Source organism: Neovison vison, chromosome 11 (genome assembly GCF_020171115.1).
Source record: "Neovison vison isolate M4711 chromosome 11, ASM_NN_V1, whole genome shotgun sequence".
In the NCBI taxonomy this organism is placed as follows: Eukaryota; Metazoa; Chordata; class Mammalia; order Carnivora; family Mustelidae; genus Neogale; species Neogale vison.
The window spans coordinates 209,726,080-209,747,880 of record NC_058101.1 but is presented as its reverse complement, the minus strand read 5'-3'; the positions used below and the strand labels follow the sequence as shown (position 1 = coordinate 209,747,880).

General features: G+C 44.9%; 1 protein-coding gene across 1 annotated transcript in view; it reads left to right on the top strand.

Moving 5' to 3' along the window:
• The window catches only part of CSMD1 (CUB and Sushi multiple domains 1), a 732,674-nt gene that overhangs the window by 667,329 nt on the left and 43,544 nt on the right, over positions 1-21,801 (top strand). Inside the window, exons 48-49 of the mRNA XM_044225749.1 lie at positions 13,841-14,014; positions 15,404-15,577. Coding sequence (XP_044081684.1) covers positions 13,841-14,014; positions 15,404-15,577 — 348 coding nt within the window. The remainder of the gene's footprint in view (positions 1-13,840; positions 14,015-15,403; positions 15,578-21,801) is intronic.

The window sequence follows — 21,801 nt, the reverse complement described above, 5'->3', positions numbered from 1 at the left end:
AGCGGCTGTGAGGATGCAGGGTGGTGGCTGAGTCACTGGCGGTGCCCCTGTGGGACGTTAGTAAAAGGAAGTTCTGCAGTTAGAGGAATGTCTCCTGTGGTGTTCACGGGAAAGGGAAGGAAGCAAGCTGGCAGAAGCTGTGGCTCTGTTAACTGGATGACACGCCCAGCTGATCATGGACTCTGTTGTTCGTAAGGTCTTTGGTGATGTGTTTATGAAGAGCTACTGCAGTTTCACAAAATAACGTTCAAGCCTGGGTCCATCCCGGTCTAACATTGCTCTTAGATAGAAATACTCTTTAGAAATGGTGCTTCTAAGTTCTCAGCAAGGTGTAGATCAAGATTTTCTATGATGGTTCTTACAGTTGAGAAAGTATAACATGGGCTGCGCGTTGTCTTTTCACAATTGCTGGTGGGGCGTGCCACGATGGTGTTGATCACTGGGTTGAAGTCATTGGAAAGTTTCTGGTAGTCTGGTTTTCTCCCTCATTCTGGACCATTCTAAGACTTTTGTTCATATCTTGGGTCAGATCTAGGGACATAATAATCTTAGCTGTGAGAGTGAAAATACATAATTAACAGCATATTCAGGATCTTTTCAATTTGAATGATAGATAATTCACATACAGAAATGATGGAATTAATGGAAAATTTCAGTCAAAGTGAAAAATAGATACCTTCTCATGTATGTGATGGCAAGAAAATTAGGAAATCTTGGCACACAGGGAAGGACTTGGTGTTTTGGATAACAGAAGGTGCATAGGCACCCAGGTGTGCCAGAGGCTGATGACCAGGCCTCATGAACAGGTTCCACCCCATTCTCTGTGTGTCTAGGAAGCCTACATCCAGAATGATAGTTTCACTTCAGTGAAATAATTTAAGTGTGGACGAGCAATTGGCATGGTCCCGAGGTAAAGGGTCTGGTAACCATAAGAGTTGACAAATGTTTGAAAGACTCCTGATCATCAGTGTGGCAGAGAGAAAAGTTAGGAAGCAAATAATAGCTATTTTCAACTATTTTAGATGCTATTGAATGAAGATGGAGTAAAATTTTGGTCATTTTCTTTCTTTCTTTCTCTCTCTCTCTCTCTCTCTGTATACACACACACACACACACACACACACACACACACACATCAGCCCTGATTCACACCAGCCATAAGGACCTGAACTGAGATCTCTTAAGTTTTAATCAGGCCTCAGTTGGCAGGGACAGGAGAAGAAAAAAAAAAGGAAAGAAACAATAATAAAATTAATTAAATGCATCTACCAAAAGCAGGGACCAGGCTTGCTAATGTCATTAGTTATGTCTAGATCCGTAATTTGTTTAAGACCCAATATAAGAAATACCTTCCCTTTAATTATTTGTCGATGTGTTAGTTCTGCCCCAGAATACAAAGAAGAGTTGGGGCATTGCTGGCCTGGTAGGTTTTTACATGGGATCCTGCAGCCTCTGAGCTTACCAGAGTCCCTGTGGCTGGTGCTTGTTGTTATAGTGCAGAATACTTTGATGAGAGCATTTTTCCAATCTGGGGGTGAGGTAGCTCATTGATTTTCATGGTTACTAGAAATGAGATGTTGCTTCTACTTCCTATGGACCATGGACCATATTTCCAGTTGTAGCCCTGTGGTTATTTCCAGGGATTTCCAGTGGGGAAGCCTGTGCCAGACTGCCCTGATGATCTGTGCAGCAGAAATGGCTAAGCACATGGATGGGCAGCACTTCCACAGTGTGAGGCCTGAGACTCCACCGGCACGAAAGCTGTGTTTCAGGAGATGAAGGGTGATCTTCTTTGCCAAACACCCCAGGCCTGAACCATGCTGTGCTGGAGCCTGCTGGTCTGAATTCTCTGCCAGAACCCTGGAGACAGGATCCTGTGAGGGGGGCTGGACGACTCTGTGTGCAGACATCATGGCGACTAGACTCCAGGCGAAGGGAGGCCCCTGTGCACCAGAGTATTTTTTTTTATAAAGTTTAGCCCATACTTAATTACCATTGTTATATTACTACTGGGGTCTCCCCAGGCTCCACCAATTGCCAAGGACTTGTTCTAATTCACCATCTGTGTTGCGAGATGCTACTCATCTCCCTGGGCTGGGGAATTCAGCAGCGAGAGTACTGACCCCATGTCTACTCATCACATACCTCAGAATCCGTCAGGGAAGCCTGATGATCCCCTTGCTCCCTTAATTATTTTCTTCCGTTTATCTTCCCTGTGGTAGTTTGCACTGAACCCAGCAGAGAGCACACAGACTAGATGAGGCGGTGCGTTTGTAATACAGGTCTCCTGCGGTGGAGACTGACATTAATCTTCTGATAACATCTACATCATTTAGATTATTTCACACATCATAAGGCATCATCTCCCCCACTTTGCCACTGTTTTAATGTGCAGCACGTGAGATGTCAGTGATAGATGGAGAGGTCTCTCACACAGAAGAGCGTGATCTGTGTTTTGTATTAGATTGTTTTGCTAGTATTTGAAATACATTTGCCTTGCTATATTAGAGTGACCTGTGAGCAGATGAGTTCTTTGTACATATAATGTCATGGTGACATTCATATGGGTAAAATGACTAGATGACATGATTCAAAATAATATTGTTAGACCGCATTTTTTTTCAGTTCTTAGAGAACAAAATGGGAACGTATTCTTCAAATGCCTGGTATTTTGTGATAGATCCATGTAAAATATTTTTACAGCTGATTATGGGAATGCTTAGTTCCATTATAGCACAAAGATGGTGTCAGAGCAGAAAGTTCATGCCCCCGTTCATGATCTTAGCTATACTATCTCCCATGTAAAGCATAGGCCGCAGGACACCAGGGAAGGGGAAGTGTTGGAAACCGCCTGTGCTCATCTTCACGTGTTACGTATGCGCCATCTGTGGCTGGGGGAGAGATGTCCCGATACCCTCCGTAGCCACAAGCACTTCTGTCTGTATTTCTGAATATTTAACTATACTCACTTAATTCCTCAGGAAATATGCCATAGGATGTAAAGGTTAATAGGATGCAAGTCTTCTTTTTTCAGGAATTTATAATCACAGGAATAAATAAGATAAATACCAAATGCCTTCGATAAAATCTGAGATGAATGAGTGGCCGCAGAGAGAACGTTAGGGCAGGAACGGGAGGGGCTGGTAGAGGCAGTGCCATGGAGGAAGCCACACTGAGGGACAGGAAGAGTCTCCACGCGCAGAGGGGAGTTGATTCATCCAAGGAACGGAGACGCAGAGCAGTGCAGGAGGTGACCTAGATGCCACGGGACGCTTGGTCTACCGGCACAGACCATGTCATGGGAAGCAGTTCTTGTGGTCACAGGGCGATGAGGGTCTGCCCTCACATGAGAGCACAGTCAGGGAGACTGTTCCCACAGACTCGGCCTCTAGGGGATGCTGGTGTGTGGAGCAAGACCTGCTCTCAGAACTCATGATCTAACAGTGGCGCTAAATGGGCGAGAAAAAAAAAATCATGTTTTTGCTTGCTGAATTCACAACACCACGAAACAGCGAAAAATCCAGAAGTATGGTTATTATAAATGCATGGTAATAGAAATAGACTCTTCTATTTCAGGGAAACCTAAAATAAGGGAGTTTAAAAAAAAAATCTTTTAAATTTCTTTTCAGTGTACCAGAATTCATTGTTTATGTACCACACCCAGTGCTCCATGCAATCCGTGCCCTCCTTAATACCCACCACCAGGCTCCCCCAGCTTCCCCCCCCGCCCCTCCAAAACCCTCAGATTGTTTCTCAGAGTCCATAGTCTCTCATGGTTCCTCTACCCCTCTGATTTCCCCCAATTCTTTTCTGCTCTCCGTCTCCCCATGTCCTCCATGTTATTCCTTATGCTCCACAAATAAGTGAAACTATATGATAATTGACTCTCTCTGCTTGACTTATTTCACTCAGCAGAATCTCTTCCAGTCCCGTCCATGTTGCTACAAAAGTTGGGTATTCGTCCTTTCTGATGGAGGCATAATACTCCATAGTGTATATGGACCACATCTTCCTTATCCATTCGTCCATTGAAGGGCATCTTGGTTCTTTCCATAGTTTGGCGACCGTGGCCATTGTTGCTATGAACATTGGGGTACAGATGGCCCTTCTTTTCACGACATCTGTATCTTTGGGGTAAATACCCAGGAGTGCAATTGCAGGGTCATAGGGAAGCTCTATTTTTAATTTCTTGAGGAATCTCCACACTGTTCTCCGAAGTGGCTGCACCAACTTGCATTCCCACAAACAGTGTAAGAGGGTTCCCCTTTCTCCACATCCTCTCCAACACATGTTGTTTCCTGTCTTGCTGATTTTGGCCATTCTAACTGGTTTAAGATAGTCTCTCAATGTGGTTTTGATTTTAATCTCTCTGGTGCTCGCTTCGGCAGCACATATACTAAAATTGATTTTAATCTCTCTGATGGCTAGTGATGATGAACATTTTTTCATGTGTCTGATACCATTTGTATGTCTTCATTGGAGAAGTGTCTGTCCATATCTTCTGCCCATTTTTTCAACATGATTATCTGTTTCGTGTGTGTTGAGTTTGAGGAGTTCTTTATAGATACTGGATATCAGCCTTTTGTCTGTACTGTCATTTGCGAATGTCTTCTCCCATTCCGTGGGTTGCCTCTTTGTTTTGTTGACTGTTTCTGTTCCTTTGCTGTGCAGAAGCTTTTGATCTTGATGAAGTCCCCAAAATTCATTTTTGCTTTTGTTTCCTTTGCCTTTGGAGACATATCTTGGAAGAAGTTGCTGTGGCTGATATCGAAGAGGTTACTGCCTATATTCTTCTCTAGGATTCTGATGGATTCCTGCCTCACGTTGAGGTCTTTTATCCACTTTGAGTCTATCTTTGTGAATGGTGTAAGAGAATGATTGAGTTTCCTTCTTCTACCTATAGCTGCCCAGTTTTCCCAGCACCATTTATTGAATAGACTTTTTTCCACTGTATATTTTTTCCTGCTTTGTCAAAGATTTAAAATAAGGGATATCTTTGAGGTGCACATAAATGGGCAGTAATTCATTTAGGGTTTAGAAGCAGAGGGCAGATTTGGGCTAAGTTAGGAGGAATGTATAGATGTATTATAGGCAGACAAGTTTGGGAAGGAAATTTAAGGCATAGTGGGAAGTGATGGAGTGATTGTTTGGGGAATACACAAAAAGGGATGGATGAGGAATTTCTGAAAGCCCCAGAGCCTACCCAAATCCTGAAATTTTATTTACATTAAGTATGGCTTAAAATAATTGCCCTTGACTAAGACGTGTCAACAAAGATTTGATGCACATTTTTTTGTGATGTGTGGCGGACCCTCCTTTGATGTACTAATGCACAAAGTGCTCTTTGGCCCATGCAAGTGCCATACTGGGTCACCAACGAAAATACATGTGTGCTGTCCCAGGTGCCACATATTCTCTTACTCAGGCAAAGTTGCTGAGCACTGTCCCTAGAAGTCACACTTGCAGAAGATAAGAATTTCATCTGCCAGTATTCAGATGTGTTCCTTTAATATGTACAGATCTGAAGATTTAAATGCATCCATCCAGTGATGTTTAATGCCAGCTGGTTTTCCCTGCATTTAAGTGAATCAGAGTCACCTGACATTTCGTGACTGCTAATACTCAAGAAGAGCTTATAAACAGGCTTTGGAATCCACTGTCAAATAACCTTGCCCTTAGCCCAAAGCCAGTGTTAGTACGTGGAATGGACAGAATGAAACAAATTGCGTGTCTAATTTGTATAGAACTAGATTAGGTCCTGGCCATTTATAATGATTGTTTTATTTTCAGCAATGAGTACCAGTAATCACAAAGCTGTGATTTGTGCAAAGGTTGAATATTTGTTTTGTAGATTTTCAAAAAATGTATACCTGTATTCTGTTTTAATCCCCAGGTCAATATTAGCATTAGTGCAGATACAAGCCGACACAGAGAAAAGGTGACCTTACAGTAGTGAGCTCTAGGTATGGGAGGCAGTGGGCTGTGTGTGTGTGTGTGTTGTGACCCCATTAGAGGAGAGTGATCCAGCTTAGTTCCTGCTAATGCATGATTCCATGCCAAAGAATGCAGGGCTCCAAGTCTGTGCATGGCACACCTACAGGGCACGCCTGTACCATGGAAGATATCGTGTCCAACATTTCTTTTACCTTTTCTGTTTTTATAGAGAGAGAAAAGCAGAAAGAGTGGGGTCGGGGTGGAGGGCCAGAAGGAGAGGGAGAGAGAGATTTCCAAACAGACTCCATGCCCAGCGCAGAGCCTGACCTGGGGCTCAATCTCACAACCCTGGGATCACGATTGGAACCAAAATCGGGAGTCGGACCTTTAACCACCTGAGCCATCCAGGCGCCCCTGGTGTCCAACATTTCTGCTTGGTAGAGTGGGTTTCTAGGGAATAAAAGAAAACACAGAACTTTGTTAAATTTCCAAATCCCAGAATCCATTTCTACAATCCCACGAGCGTGTGTAATTGTGGAAGATCTAACATACATCACTTGAAAGGACTCCAGAGTTGGAAGTGTTCAGCTTCTGCCTGTGTCGTGATATTAAGGTCAATCTGCCCTCTGACACCCGAGGCCCAGGGTCTGTCAGTCAGAGAAGCCCCGTTTATTTCTGGGAGGTTATTTTCAGGAGGTTACAGGATGAGAAATGGAGCATGACACATGGTGAGAAGCTAAGCAGTGCTCACAGCCTCTGTCTGGAGATGGCTCCTGCTCCAACATAGAGCTCTGCATCCACATTCCAGAGATCCAGGATAGAATCCTTGCCCAAACGGAAGGGACCCAGTTCATTCACCAGTGTGTGTTCAGAAGATCCACTCTGCCAGGAACAAGCTCAGGAAACCACCTCTGTCCTCTCAGAAATCTTGGACAAGAGCTGCTAAAATGTAGAATTTAGATGGACTTGAAATACCTGTTTGGTGGGGGTGTTTCCTGCTGCAGGCTGCAGGGTAGTGTGTAGAACCTCCCTTACTGACCTGCATGGTCCCCATGTGCTGGCCCCTGAGATGTCAGACAGCAACCTGGGTTCCTGGGGAGTGTGGCCACTTCCCAGCCGTGGAGTCCTACTTCCAGCCCAGTTTGTAGGGAACATTGACCCAGGGGGACACCAGAAAGCAAAGCCAGCCCCTCTGACATCAAGGCACTCCTGTATCTGCCTTGCATGCTCTGACGTCAACTGGGCGGCTTGAGTCAACTTTGCTCCCAGTCTGTTTTAGTTAAATTTGTTTGGCAGATTTTTATCCCTCCTAATCCAACTTCAGAGAAAGATTATGAAAAGCAATTATCTTTTTGATATTAGGGCATCTAACCAAAATCTATATCTACAGTAACAGTTTATACATGAAAACAGCAACGTAGCTCTCATTCTAGAGAGAGCAGCATGCACTTCTGAGGCAGTGATGGTCCGAGCTCGTGGTAAGAAGCCGCCGGCTGGTAAACAAGGGGAAACATCCAGATTCCTCTGACCTGGCTCATTCTTCGACAGAACAAATGGAATCTCAGCAGTGTTGGGGTTTCGTGGACTTCCTTGTCCATCGTTCCGTTTGTCTTTATAGACCAATTTGAATGACCTCTTTTATGTTCATAGCATGTGGGGTACAGAGACACACCCGACCACAGAGCTGGGCAGTAGCCGGTCTGGCACTGAATTCTTGATTCTACCGATGATTCAGAATCTGTTTTCAGAATTGGTGAATCCCCCCTGCAGAGTCGTACCTAGTGTGCAGGTGGGGAAGAGGCAGATGGCCAGACGCACGGGAGAAGAGGAACCGCTACTCCACATTCGAAGCAGAAGGAAATCTGGTCGTTTCTTCAGGCTGTGTCTCTAAACTTCTCTCTCTTCTGAATTACAAATCATATGGAACTGCCGTTTTCTTAGCATTGTGCCTCCCTCCTCAGCCTGCTGTCAGTCGGTGGCACCGGGGTCAGCTTAGTGGCCGATTACGAGGCTCATTAGTAGGACGGACTGACATTAAACAAGGCCAGCTCAGGCTCCTCTCTCCCAGCGACTCCTGTCTACACGTCAGTGAAAGCACTTCCGACCGGCACTTCTCAAGAACTGACGTCCTAGTGTGATTATACTGGCCACAGAATTGTCCATTAAAAAAAAAAAAAAAGAAAGAAAGAAAAAAAAGTTCCATGATCTGTGTTTAAACTGAAGCCAAATGAAACAAAATAGAAAGAGGTGAAGAAAAACACCAAAAACACGGAACCTTGGGGCCATGGCATGGGGCTTCCTATATGATCACATTGTCTTAATGAGTCGATATTTTGTTCTGAAATATGTAGGGCTTCCCTCATTCCAATTACATGTTATATTTTGCTGTTGATAGATTTTCTTATCCTTTGCTCTTGTTTATACTTCGTGGACCTGCGAGTCGTGGATAACTAAACCCATCCAAATCGTGGCAGGCGCACGGAGTCAAGTACGGCGTGCATGGCTCAGAAGCTGAGAAGGGCGAAAGGGGATACCCTTGTAGTAAATGGACCATTTGGCCATATAACTCCATATTCTTCAAACTTGAACAGAGACCGAAACGTAAATAGAATTTCTCATTTCAGCAACTAGACTGCCTTTCCATCATCTTTACCTGGCTAATGAATGGACACTGTTGAGCCCTAAACGTTGACTGCGTCAGGCTTTCCTTCCCATGTGCACTAATGGCACTGTGTCCCTCCCTGCCCCACAGCCCACAAAGCGCTCCTGACCTTGGGCCTTTCCGTAGTCTGCCCCGACTCTCTTTTTCACTCGTCCTGTCTGTGGTTGTATCTTACCCTCTGTGTAATCTCAAGCCCAAGAACCTTGCTGGCTGGTAGGAAATGGTTGTGAAATTATTGTCAAGTAGGTGGAAATCACCTAGCAGACAACATTTTTGGATACACTTTGACAGTGGAAAGGACATCACCATCAACTGTGAGGTTGCTTCGTTTCTGTTTGCTGGCGCGAGTATTCGATGAGTGACTCACAGCTTGAAGAGCATGAAGGCGGTTACAAAGCCTTCCACGGTGGATACAGAAACACACTTTCCACAGAGTGTATAGAACAAAACTGGAGCTGCATCAAGGTTAAAAGAACTCACAGAGGTTTTAGCGCGATATTATCATAAAATCATAGAATCTTACACTTAAAAGAGACTGCTGAGTACACTGAGTTCAAATTCTACCTATAGTTGTTTTCCCCATACAACATTTTTACATAATGTTGACATTTCTTGTTAAATATTCTAAGTGAAATTGTGTGAATATTGTGTATTTGTGGATAGCCTAGAATTGGCTCATGACTTTGACTGTTTTAAAATGGAACTCAGTAGAGGGCTGGAATATCATAGAAGGGAAAATCAGATTGGTCTGTCTTAGCTTCAGATCAGGCTGTCACATGGTCTACGTTCATTCAAATCAGAAGGCAGAATTAGCAGGAGATGTGGTTGATGCTCCCCTCAGGCCCTGAGCTGAAACGGAGAGTTTCGGAAGGCATCCTCTCTTTTCTTCTGGTATTGAAGCCCAGTTTCTCAGAGAACTGAAATGGCCAGGTGTTCTGGAAGAGTTGCTGTTCGGAATTGCTGTTTCCCCACATGGCTGTCAACCCTTTGATTTCGAAAGAAGACGGGTACCTCCCTGACTTCTAAGAGTAGCTCTGTGCCAGGCTTTCAAAAGACAGTGCAGCCTTAACTATGCGGTCTTACTAAAAAACACAATAGAAAAGGAAATATTTTTGAAAGTTTGAAGGTGAGTGTAGCCAGGGATATTGTCCAAATCAAGGTGGGCAGATACGATGAATGATGTGGGCTTTCCATCGCAATGTATCCTTCTCATCATCCAGTCGCCATGGGGTCCATGCCCGCTTCTGCTGGAGTGGTGGCAGGCTTCAGAGGTAACCCCAGAGTACATACATGATCTAGAACAATAGCGGAGAGTCAGGTGACCCACTCTGTTTTGAAGATTGAGCTGTGTTTTTTGGTGCACATTTCTAGGAAGCAGATATTTTACTGGTCACCCCACCACCATGACTGCTTTCCTCCCAGTCTGTGCAAGCCTGTGTGCCGCCCCTCTGGCCGCCTTTCTCATCCCTGTCACTGCGGTAGGAAATCAGCTCCGTCCCTCTACCCAGCAGTGTGCATGCTGTGCGTGTGACCGCCTCTGGGTGGGGGAGGGCTTTGGAGCCAAGGCCAGTGTTCTGTGGTAACCCTCACCACGCCAGCGTCTCATTCTTCAACCCCCAGAGCATATTCTTCCTCCTCTGAGTTCTCTGCATGCATCAAGTCTCTGTTTGCAAGAGGTGATCTGGACCCTTGCCAGAATCGACTCAATTGATCTGGCCAAGTGGAAAGAGCCTGTCAAGGCTACAAAGAACCAACCGAAGCTAGCATGACTTCTTTGACCCGACCTCTTACAAACGTCGTTCAAGCAGGAAGGCCTAGCCATCGATCTGGTTTTCTCCCTCTCTGCTCTGCAAAGTCCCCTTGCTGATAATAAACTTAGCTCAAAGCCCAGGAGAACGCAGTGCTGCTGAACAGTGTTTTAAGCAGAAATACAGATTATTATTTTAAATTCTTCCAGAATGGTGAAGTTAACTCCAATAGTTGCATGGCAACAACTTGCAACTTTCTCTGTCTTGGGATGGTGGAGTAGGTTGTCTGTTTTGTGTAAACCTTTGATAGCTGTGTGCTCTATTTGGGAAGCAAATGGCCAAGGGAAGCCTACAGCAAACTACTCTCCATGTACTCCAACCTGTATCATGCCCTGCCCATGTAAACTTTAAGGTTTGAATGGATCATTAGGAACTGATGGTGAATGACTTTCTCTTCTTGTCTATCTTAAGCCCATGTGTAACATGGGTAATGTTGGGTACTCCCAACGCTTCGTATTTTGTTGATTAGTAAGATACTCTCTCCATAGGAGAGGAAGGGAGAGATTAAGAGGGAAAGGGGAGGGAAGGGAGACAGGTGAAGAGGAAGGAGGACAGAACAGAAGGAAAGGAAAGAACTTGGAAAGGAGAATGGAAAGACTGACAGAAACACCTAGCCCTGCCCGTCCATGTTTCCTCTGTGCCATGCGGCACCTTATGGTTTTTGAAGGGGAAAAAATGGTGAGGACACTAGATGAGAATGGGAAGGCAGACCGTGTTCTGGACCACTGCCATAGGGTCAGAGTCACAGTGGATTTTCCAGTGGAAGGGAGAAATGCATCTCAGCTCTGAATGTTGCCTAGGGAATGAAGGTTACAGCCAAGGAGAGCTGGAGTCTCGGCTGGGAAATCTCCAGCAGGGAATGTCAGGGGTAAGGGTTCTTGCTAACGTGACCTAGCAGGACCTTGCTAAAGTCGGGGCAAGTGAGCAGACCTCACCTGGGGGTTGGAGGTGGAGGGGGAGAAAGCCATCAGATATGGGGGGTGGGGGCTTCTTAGTAACCTGACTCAGCAGAGTGTTTGCTAGAACTGAATTTTCCAGGATGGGGCATGGATGGTCCTATGAGAAGGCTCAGGACCTAGGCAGAAGTCGCGTCAAGCCAAGCATCTCCATCACTATTCCAACCTTCTCTCACAAAGAACGACTGTCACTTTACTTCCTTCTCCACATGGCTGTTGTGTGTTAAGAAGCTTATCTCAACCAGGTTCGCCAAGTGATCATCTTCTTAGAGTCCAGATTCCTTCCCCTCCATGCTGTTCTCCTCCCTTTAAGTGTGAACATCCACCCCATCCATCGCCCCACCTTCTCTGTTCCCACTCTGTGCACGGTTTGTCCTCAAGTCTAGGCACATTGGGCTTCAGTAACATCTACAGTCCCGCTTCCCCTAAATCTACTCTGTCTTCAGGCTCCCTTCCCTGTGTGCTAGACTCTTCTTTCAACCGCTCACAGGCCTGGTCCACCTCGACGCTGGAGCAGGAGCACATGGTTTGTTTTTTGTTGTTGTTGTTTTTGTTTTTCTTTCTTTTTTTATTTTCAGCATAACAGTATTCTTTGTTTTTGCACCACACCCAGTGCTCCATGCAATCCGTGCCCTCTCTAATACCCACCACCTGGTTACCCCGACCTCCCACCCCCTGCCCCTTCAAAACCCTCAGATTGTTTTTCAGAGTCCATAGTCTCTCATGGTTCAACTCCCCTTCCAATTTCCCCCAACTCCCTTCTCCTCTCTAACGCCCCTTGTCCTCCGTGTTATTTGTTATGCTCCACAAATAAGTGAAACCATATGATAACTGACTCTCTCTGCTTGACTTATTTCACTCAGCATAATCTCTTCCAGTCCCGTCCATGTTGCTACAAAAGTTAGGTATTCATCCTTTCTGATGGAGCCATAATACTCCATAGTGTATATGGACCACATCTTCCTTATCCATTCGTCCGTTGAAGGGCATCTTGGTTCTTTCCACAGTTTGGCGACCGTGGCCATTGCTGCTATAAACATTGGGGTACAGATGGCCCTTCTTTTCACGACATCTGTATCTTTGGGGTAAATACCCAGTAGTGCAATGGCAGGGTTATAGGGAAGCTCTATTTTTAATTTCTTGAGGAATCTCCACACTGTTTTCCAAAGTGGCTGCACCAACTTGCATTCCCACCAACAGTGGAAGAGGGTTCCCCTTTCTCCACATCCCCTCCAACACATATTGTTTCCTGTCTTGCTAATTTTGGCCATTCTAACTGGTGTAAGGTGGTATCTCAATGTGGTTTTAATTTGAATCTCCCTGAGGGCTAATGATGATGAACATTTTTTCATGTGTCTGACAGCCATTTGTATGTCTTCATTGGAGAAGTGTCTGTTCATATCTTCTGCCCATTTTTTGATGTGTTTGCCTGTTTCATGTGTGTTGAGTTTGAGGAGTTCATTATAGATCCTGGATATCAACCTTTTGTCTGTACTGTCATTTGCAAGTATCTTCTCCCATTCCATAGGTTGCCTCTTTGTTTTCTTGACTGTTTCCTTTGCTGTGCAGAAGCTTTTGATTTTGATGAAGTCCCAAAAGTTTATTTTCGCTTTTGTTTCCTTTGCCTTTGGAGACATATCTTGAAAGAAGTTGCTGTGGCTGATATTGAAGAAGTTACTGCCTATATTCTCCTCTAGGATTCAGATGGATTCCTGTCTCACGTTGAGGTCTTTTATCCATTTTGAGTTTATTTTTGTGTACGGTGTAAGAGAATGGTCGAGTTTCATTCTTCTACATATAGCTGTCCAGTTTTCCCAGCACCATTTATTGAAGAGACTGTCTTTTTTTCCACTGTATATTTTCTCCTGTTTTGTCGAAGATATTTGACCATAGAGTTGAGGGTCCATATGTGGGCTCTCTACTCTGTTCCACTGGTCTATGTTGTTTGAAACCAAGCATAGTTTCTGGTGTTCGTCTTGCCTTTGAAATTTCACAAGTAGTTTAACCATCCACCGTCAGACACTGAAGTCCTTAACATCCTTCTCCTGACCTTGCACGTTTAATAGGCTATGAGATGGTTCCCTGTTCACCCCAAATGTCTCTTCCCCTTTTATAGCTTTTATTTGGAAATACCGTAACAGGACAAATGACATAAAATCTCAATAAGAAAAAGAAGTAAAATAAATGCATGGGGAAACCGTAATTAAGGAAATAATTTCATTAGCAACTCATATTTGTTAGCAATTTCATTATTTGAAATATTAGTCACTACACAGGATTATTCAGAAAAAAATGGATACAAGTTACAAAGAAAAAAATTATATCAAACAAAAATAAATGTAAATGGAAGAAATTCCAATAAGTTAGGCACTCAGTGATGTTATTCACTTATCAATAAAGGTAAACAAACTGTGACTACAGTACTTTTATAAGAGACAAAATCTCCAGAATGTGTTTATTGGTTTTACTTGTGTTTGTAGCCGGCCACTGCGGCTCCCCGGATCCGATTGTGAATGGTCACATCAGCGGGGATGGCTTCAGTTACAGGGACACTGTGGTTTACCAGTGCAATCCTGGCTTCAGGCTGGTGGGGACGTCGGTTCGGATATGCCTGCAGGACCACAAGTGGTCGGGACAGACCCCGGTCTGTGTCCGTAAGTATGCTGGGAACCAGTTCAGCAGGTGCTTCCTTCAGTGGCGTTTTCTCTTGGTGTGAAGTCTTAGCACACACATGTGCAGCCTCCGGAGGGAACGAGAGTGGAGAAGCGTCCCTCTCACCTGTGCTGAGAGACATGCTATGGACGTGACTTCCCTCTTCTGTCCCATCCACTTCCCGGTTCGATTTCCTTTTTGTGTCTCCAGACGGCTGTGCACAGTGGATGTGCTCCCTAACTCTTCACAAACAGGTCCCAGGACGAGTGATGTCATGCACTCATTTTCCTGATTTTATCCCAGGATCAACAAGGTGGAAACAGAAGCTAATTATGGGAGGCAGAGACGCTGAGTCTGTCTGCAGGCTGGCTTTGCTGAGTCCCCAGAATAGCCTCACGCCCTTCCTCTTCTGAGTTCTTTTCTATTTTTGTCATTGGTTCATCAAGAACACAGAGTTTGTAAGCAGTCCCTCCTTTAACAGGGAGAGGTGAAACTATTTAATGACTGTCTTCAAATTTTATACCATCCAAGGTCAATATGGACCTGTATTTTTAGAAGACGGTGTATGCTCTATTGCAAAATTTATTTTAAGCCAATTGGTTTTTTTCCTCTAGTCTATTCTTTATTTTCCTGTGAATTAAACAAAGGAAATGTTGATATAGTTCTAGTATAATGACAGAAATTCTCCGGGATGGTGCAGTGGGGGCCGTGCAGAGTTCAAGGGTGAAAGCTTGGCTTAGGAGGAAGAGCCATTGACAAGATAAGTGAGGAGGAAATCACCACTTTTATGTGATGTGTTTCTTTTGAAAGGGCCACAGAAGGATATGTTTGGGATTTGTATGGCTGTTATTTAGGGTGTGACATTAATGACAGTTCACTACATGTCAAAAGATCCTAGGATTAGGATCGTCAAAGGAAATGCTATTTGAACACACACACTTATTTTGCTAATTTCATGGTGTTTTAGTTCACATCGGCATAACTTGTGCATATGCAACTTACATCGTCAGCCAAGCCCCTATAATGTTTCAGAACAAGGGCTCCACAAAATTGGCTGGTGTGTTCTAAAAAGAGGTATTCAAAATTTGTCATTAATTTAAGAATTTTAGCGCTTCTTGTTTTTCACTGCTTTCACTGAGTCATTCAATACTCTGTCCTGATGTGAGAATAATTATCACGCTGAAGAAAGCGCACTCATTTGCCAGTGTTGGTAGTTTTCCACATTTACGTTAAAAACCGGTGGGTCCCCATACAGTGCTTCCTCGTGATTTCCCCTTCCAGACATAGGTGGGATTTGTAACGTACTTGTATGTCTATGGAGGAGGAATTCCAGGGGAGGGCAACGGCCTGGGTATTTTCTGACCCTGACGAGGACCTGTGTTCCTCTGCAGCCATCACCTGTGGCCACCCCGGGAACCCCGCGCACGGGTTCACCAACGGCAGCGAGTTCAACCTGAACGACGTGGTGAACTTCACCTGTGGCGCCGGCTACCTGCTGCAGGGCGCCGCCCGGGCCCAGTGTCGGAGCAACGGCCAGTGGAGCAGCGCTCTGCCCACCTGTCGAGGTAGGAGAGGCTCCCGGAACGAGCCTGTGAGCTGAGGGTCCCGGCCGACGAAGGTACCCGCGGGCATGAGGCTTCATGTCAAGGCACAAGATGCCACAGATGCTTTCACTGCTGGGGCCGGGGACAGTTGTGACAATAAAGCAAAAATCCCTCCATGATCTTGCTGGCTCTGGCCAGGGGCTCGAGCAGGACGGCCGAGGAAGCTGACTCAGGCACGCCTGTCGCCCTCTGCTTCTCTTTGACCATCCCCTCATCCAGACGGCACCTCTGCATTTGGAGCTTCTAGACGTACAGATCCACTAGGAAGTTCTCATTGCTTTCAGATCTTTTTTTTCGTCATTCTTTCCTTTTTTTAATTGCCACACAGCTGTAGGCTAAAACCTGAATTTTCAAGAAAATGCTATTTTGGAGCTTCTGTATTTCCAGATGCTTGAGCTCATAACATGTAAGTTTCTGCTTCGGCGCTTTCCATGAAATGTCTCCCGCGCTGACGGAGAGTCAGTGGGACGCCACTGTAAGGGTGAGGGGTGTTTACGGCAGCTGTGGTATGAAAGCCACATACTTAACGCGTTTTCCTCTCGCTGACAGCACCCCCTGCCCACCGGGCTCCCAGGGAGGCCACATCCAGATAAGACGGCAGCACACAGGATCTAAGCCATTTTTGTAAAAATCGTTATGTGAGCTTGGTAACAAGCCGTGCGGTCCTGGTACAAGTTTTGGGTGACGTGCCGGGCTTGAAGTCTAAACGAAGCGAAGTCTCCTAATTTCACCTCCCTCAAACCCTAGCGTTCGATTCACCCTATTTCCGTATAGAGGAAAGAGAGCGCGCCCTTGGTCCCCTTGTCCCCACTTTCCCCAGAAAGCAGGCTTCGGTCTGGGACATGGTTGGGCACGGGGTGCACTTTCTCCCTGAGGCTCTTACAGGAGGGACCCTCGCGGGTCTGCTGACAGGGTGGTTGGTGTGGTCGGCTGGACAGCTAGCAAGTTTACCTTCATCGCTCTTACCATCAACCGCATGAGCCAGGGGCCAGGGTGAAGGCTGAGTGGGGTTAGGGGACAACTTTGTCCCCTAAGGCTGGCCTCTGTGCGGCGTCCCACCTCTCAGCTCTGAACATCCCAACAGCGGCAGGAAGGCCCTCGCCTCTCGCCTCTCCCAGGGAAGCAGGACTCACACGTATGGGGCAAGCGCTGGCCAGGACGTGAGCAGCAGCGGGAAGACGGAGCGGGGATGCCGGCCGTGTGTCCGCATGGCTGTAGGGATTGAGAAGAAGATGAACCAGTTTGAATCAGACTGTTTTCTCCAGTTCTAGGGCAGGAAAAATACAGCACAACTGAAACAAGGATTGAATGCCCGTAAGTGTGGGCCTGACTTACCCTCACGTGGGGGTACAGACGGAGTGTGTGCTGAGGGTGAGGCCCATCAGACTCTCCGTCTGCTCCCCAAAGCCCTCCTATGCAGCGGACTATAACGTCTGTGAAGCTTGGGCTGTAGTCGAAATGCTGTTCTGCACACTGTCAGTACCGAGACAGGTGACGGGATTTCACAGCTTTAACGAGACACAGTGAAGAGGACCAGGGCAGTGAGCTAGTTGGCGGCGGGGGTGGGGGGGGCATGCTCTCCACCGATGCTGAGACATTGTCCATCGGACACATGACATCTTCTTGCTGGACAAAAGACAGAATGAACTCCAGTTGGGGGCTTTTCACGATCAGACCTTTTTTGGGATCTATATTCTGTTTTCCTCTAACCTATACTGATGAAGAGGACTGGAAATTAAATGCTATCACTTGCTCATTGTCTTCAGGGTTTTAGACGCTGCCCTGGAACGGACAGTCCCCTCTTCAATCTTCGTTTCGCCTTCTCTTACCGTTCTCCCTTTTTTTTTTAACAAATAGGGAGGTACTTAATTTTTTAGCAGACTTTATTTTTCAGAGTGCAGAAAATAAATGTGATAACTAATAGAAAAATTAAGCAGAAGAAGTGGATTTCCCATGCGCCCCCTCCCCACGCAGGTGCACAGCCCCCCCACTACCGGTGTCCCCAGCAGACGGAGTGTGCTACGGTCCATGAAGCCCTAGGGACACGTCGTCTTCGTCCAGAGCCCACAGTCTACAGCAGGGTCACTGTTGGTGTCATTCACTGTATGGATTCGGACCAGGACACAATAACCTGATCCCCTCTGCGAGTATCATACACCGTAGACTGACCGCCCTACAAATCCGCACCGCCCCACCTGTTCATCCCTCTCTCCCCAATTAACTGTTGGCAACTACTGATCTTCCTACCGTCTCCGTAGTTTGGCCTAATGGAGAAGGTCATAGGGTTGAAATTAGGCTGGAATGGATTAGATTAGACGGGCTAACAACGGTTTGTTTACCCACCACCTACTGAAAGACATCTTGATTGCTTCAAGTTTCGGTAAATAGAGGAAACATAGTAGTTTTTGGTGGACATGAGTTTTCAACTCCTTTGGGTAAATACCCAGAAGCATGACTACTAGACTGTGGGGTAAGAGCATGTTTAATTTTGTGAGAAATCACCAAGGGTCTTCCAGTGTAGCCGCACCGTGTTGCATTCCTGCCAGCGATGGGAGAGGGTCCCCGTGGCTCCCGTCCTTGTCAGCTCTGGGTGTTCTCAGTCTTCTGGACTTTGGCCCTTCTCATACGTGTGTAGTGACTCTCCTTGTAATTCTAATTTGCATTTCCCTGACGACGTACCTTGTAGGGCCTGTGCCCTGCGCTTCCCTGCCTGCTGGGTACCTTCCTTAGGCAGGTGTCTATTAAGGTCTGTGGTCCAGTTTGTGCGTGGATTGCTTAATGTCTTATCACTGAGTTTTAAGAGTTCTTTGTATATTTCCAATTAATCGTCTTCATTCATTACCTCCTTTGCTAATATTTTCTCCTACGCTGTGGCTTGTTTTCTCATTCTCTTGGCACTGCCTTTTACAGCATAGAACAGTTAAATGTGTGGTCCATTTGGAAAGCTGCTACATCTGTGGCCTTTGATGAAAGCAGGGGGAGGGGGTGGCTGGTAGATGCTGTCCTCTGGGTGGTGAGTGGACTGGGAGTCACTAGAACACCTCCAAGATGCCTTGCAGATTGCTTCTTGTTCTCTATTGTTTTGTTTTCTTCCTTTATAAGCTAAGAGATAGGATCTAAGGTACAGAATTTACATGTTTAGTATAAAACCAGGAAAAAGCCTAATTTCAAAGAGGACGGGATCATAAAGGTGGTGAAGCCTTAGGAATTAAAAAAAAAAAAAAGCATAAAGATAAAAAAGTTGAAGGTAACAAAAATAGCTACTTTTTAAACAAAATTTCCAGGGATTTGTACTGTATATTGCAATAGAACCCGATTCTTCTCTTACGTGGTTCCTCTGGAGTAAGTCCACGGAAGTTTTAGGATGTCTCAGCTCATGCAAGCCTGCTGTTGGGCTTGATTTCTTCTTCCAAGTTCCGGATCATATCTAGTTCTTCAGTGTCTGATTGTGGGTCAGTGAATTGTGGAATTTGGGGTCATCGTACAACATTTACTTAGTTCCTGATGTGAAAGAGAAATTCCACCCAGAACTTTGGAGGGGACTATGAGTAAATCTGACGTGAGGCCACATTACAGAGACATAGACATTTCTAGTGTCTGTGGACACTCTGGGGCCCCTCATTGTTCTCAGACTCAGCCCTTCACAGGGACAAGCCGTGCCTGAGCCTGCAGCGTCTGGGGTCAGTCAGGAGCCTCACACCCAGGACGCTAGCTACGATGCTTAATACTCAGCCACCAACGCTATCTTTGCCAAGAGGACTAGGAAGTAAAAGAAAGGATGTTTTGTGTTAGTAGTTCTAGCTCTCCGGGAGAAATACATAACACAGGATATGGTTGCAGATTTCATGAGAAGGCGTGAAAACAGGTGTCTCACATCCATTTTAAGAATCAGATCATTAAAAAAAATAAATAAAAGAATGTCCTTACACTGTCCTGGAGACCCCTGTTTCTGTATGCAAGCTTCTTTGTGCCTTCAAGTCCTAAATTCCAAAACAGGTGTCAGTAAGCTCAAGGGTTCTGTCAATTCAGTGAGAACGCCAAGTTTGACAGAGTGTCAGGTAGTCACTTAATATTTCCTTTTTTAATGAAATAATCTTCATATTGCATATAAACCTTAGACATTTCTTTCCTTTCTACCTGTGGTTTTATAGGATTGGGTATTTAAGTTCAAATATATATGATAAAATATATGTCCCTGTGAGATTACACACATGAAGATAAAGAAAATTAAGAAAATATAGAGTTAGTGAAGTTTTGGTTATGGTTAGAGAGGAATTAAAAAAGGAAGCAGTAAAAAAAAACTTACTAGTGAACCACGATGCATATGGTTGCATTTATATGTCTATGAAAAACTATATATAATACTATCATGTCGTATCATATAATTTCATATTTTCCAAAATTCAAAAGGGTGAAGTTTTTGAATTAAGGGAAACATAAGAACCAGTTCCATGTTTGTGGCTTGATTCAACACAGTCCTCGCGTGTTCCTGAGTTCTAGAGAAACCGGTATTTGTGAAATTCTCCACCAAGTGCCTGGCGCACAGTAGGTCCTCAGTCTGCCCTCCATGTCCACATCCCTCAGAAATGTCTATTCGCTCAGGAAAGTCAGCCAATCAATTATAATCCATGATAATTAGTGCTTATCTGTTATCACACCAGAGTGCCTGAATTGCAGCTAAAACTTACTTTATCAGGTACTGATTAAAATGAAAATGTAACTCTCATGTATTTGGACAACAGTCCTCAAAGGCTGTTGCTTTTTTGCATTTTTTTTCTCTCTGACCAGTAATCCCTTTTTTAAAATGTTGATTCATCCAGTTAGTAAACAAATCCAAAAATGTTTATTATGTGCAGTGCACTGAATATTGCATATTTTGTCCTTGTCCCATTCTTCTATTGAAAACACTTTATTTTTTTTTAAAGACTTATTTATTTGAGAGAGAGAAAGAGAAAGAGGGAGGAGGGGCAGAGGGAGAGACACCCTCAAGCCGATTCCCCGCTGAGGGCAGAGCCTGACTCCAGGCTCCATCCCACTATTGTGAGATTATGACCTGAGTGGAAACCGAGAGCAGGACACTCAATCGACTGAGCCACCCAGGCGTCCTTATTATAAACATTTTAAAAACATACTATGCAGAACTCTAATCAATTATGAGTGCTTTAAAAAATTAATAAACTCACTCTTACTCCCTTTTCCCACTACCACTGAAATTAAATAGCTATTCTTAGGTGAAGAAGCATCATTTTCTTATTTTCCTGCTCACAAACAGGTTTTTATGAGCTGTAAAAGATAACAGAAGAAGCAGGAGTAAAAACCAATTAGAAATAGAAACACAGATATTCAGAGAAATTATGTTGAAGTTAAAAAATATATATATATATCTCTTCCACAAAAGGAACCTGTCATCTAAGAAGTCAGGGCTACTCATTTCTAGTTTTTCAAAAACTAAACTTTGGGAGGAGATGGATGTTCTTGGCCCATTTGGTGGTGACGGTTTCCTGGATGTACACTTAGCCCCAAATCACACGGCTTTAAGTCAGATGTGTGCAGCCTCATCCAAGCCGGCCGTGCTTGCGGGAACTGGCCGAGAGTCAGAGCGCTAGATTTGTAGGAATTAGCGTTGACGCCGAAGACTGAGAGGCACTTTGGATTCTGCTCTGGGTTTCCAATTTCCAACCGGATTCTGGATATACAAGTAAAATCACCAGACTCTGTTATCATCATCTCAGACACCTGCTAAGTAAAACCTTACAAACTTTTTTTGGTGCTATTTTAATTTCTTTTTATTATTTTTTATTAACATACAATGTATTATTTGTTTCAGGGGGACAGGTCTGTGAATCGTCAGGCTTACACAGCTCACAGCGCTCAGCATAGCTCGTGCCCTCCCCAGTGTCCCTGCCCCAGCCAGCCCAGCCCTCCTGCCCCTCCCCCCAGCACCCTTCACTTTGTTTCCTGGTAGTAAGAGTCTCTTCTGGCTTGTCTCCTTGCCCAGTCCCACCTTATAAACTTTTATCAATTTTTATTAATGATGAATTAATACATTTTAATGAGTAGATAAATGATGTAAAAAGCATGCAAGGAAATGTGTTGTGTGCAAGGTAAGAATTTATTATGAAAATTGTTTCTGAGAACCAGGAGATGGAGCTCAGAACGGCTTTAGTCAGCTCAGAAGCAATTGA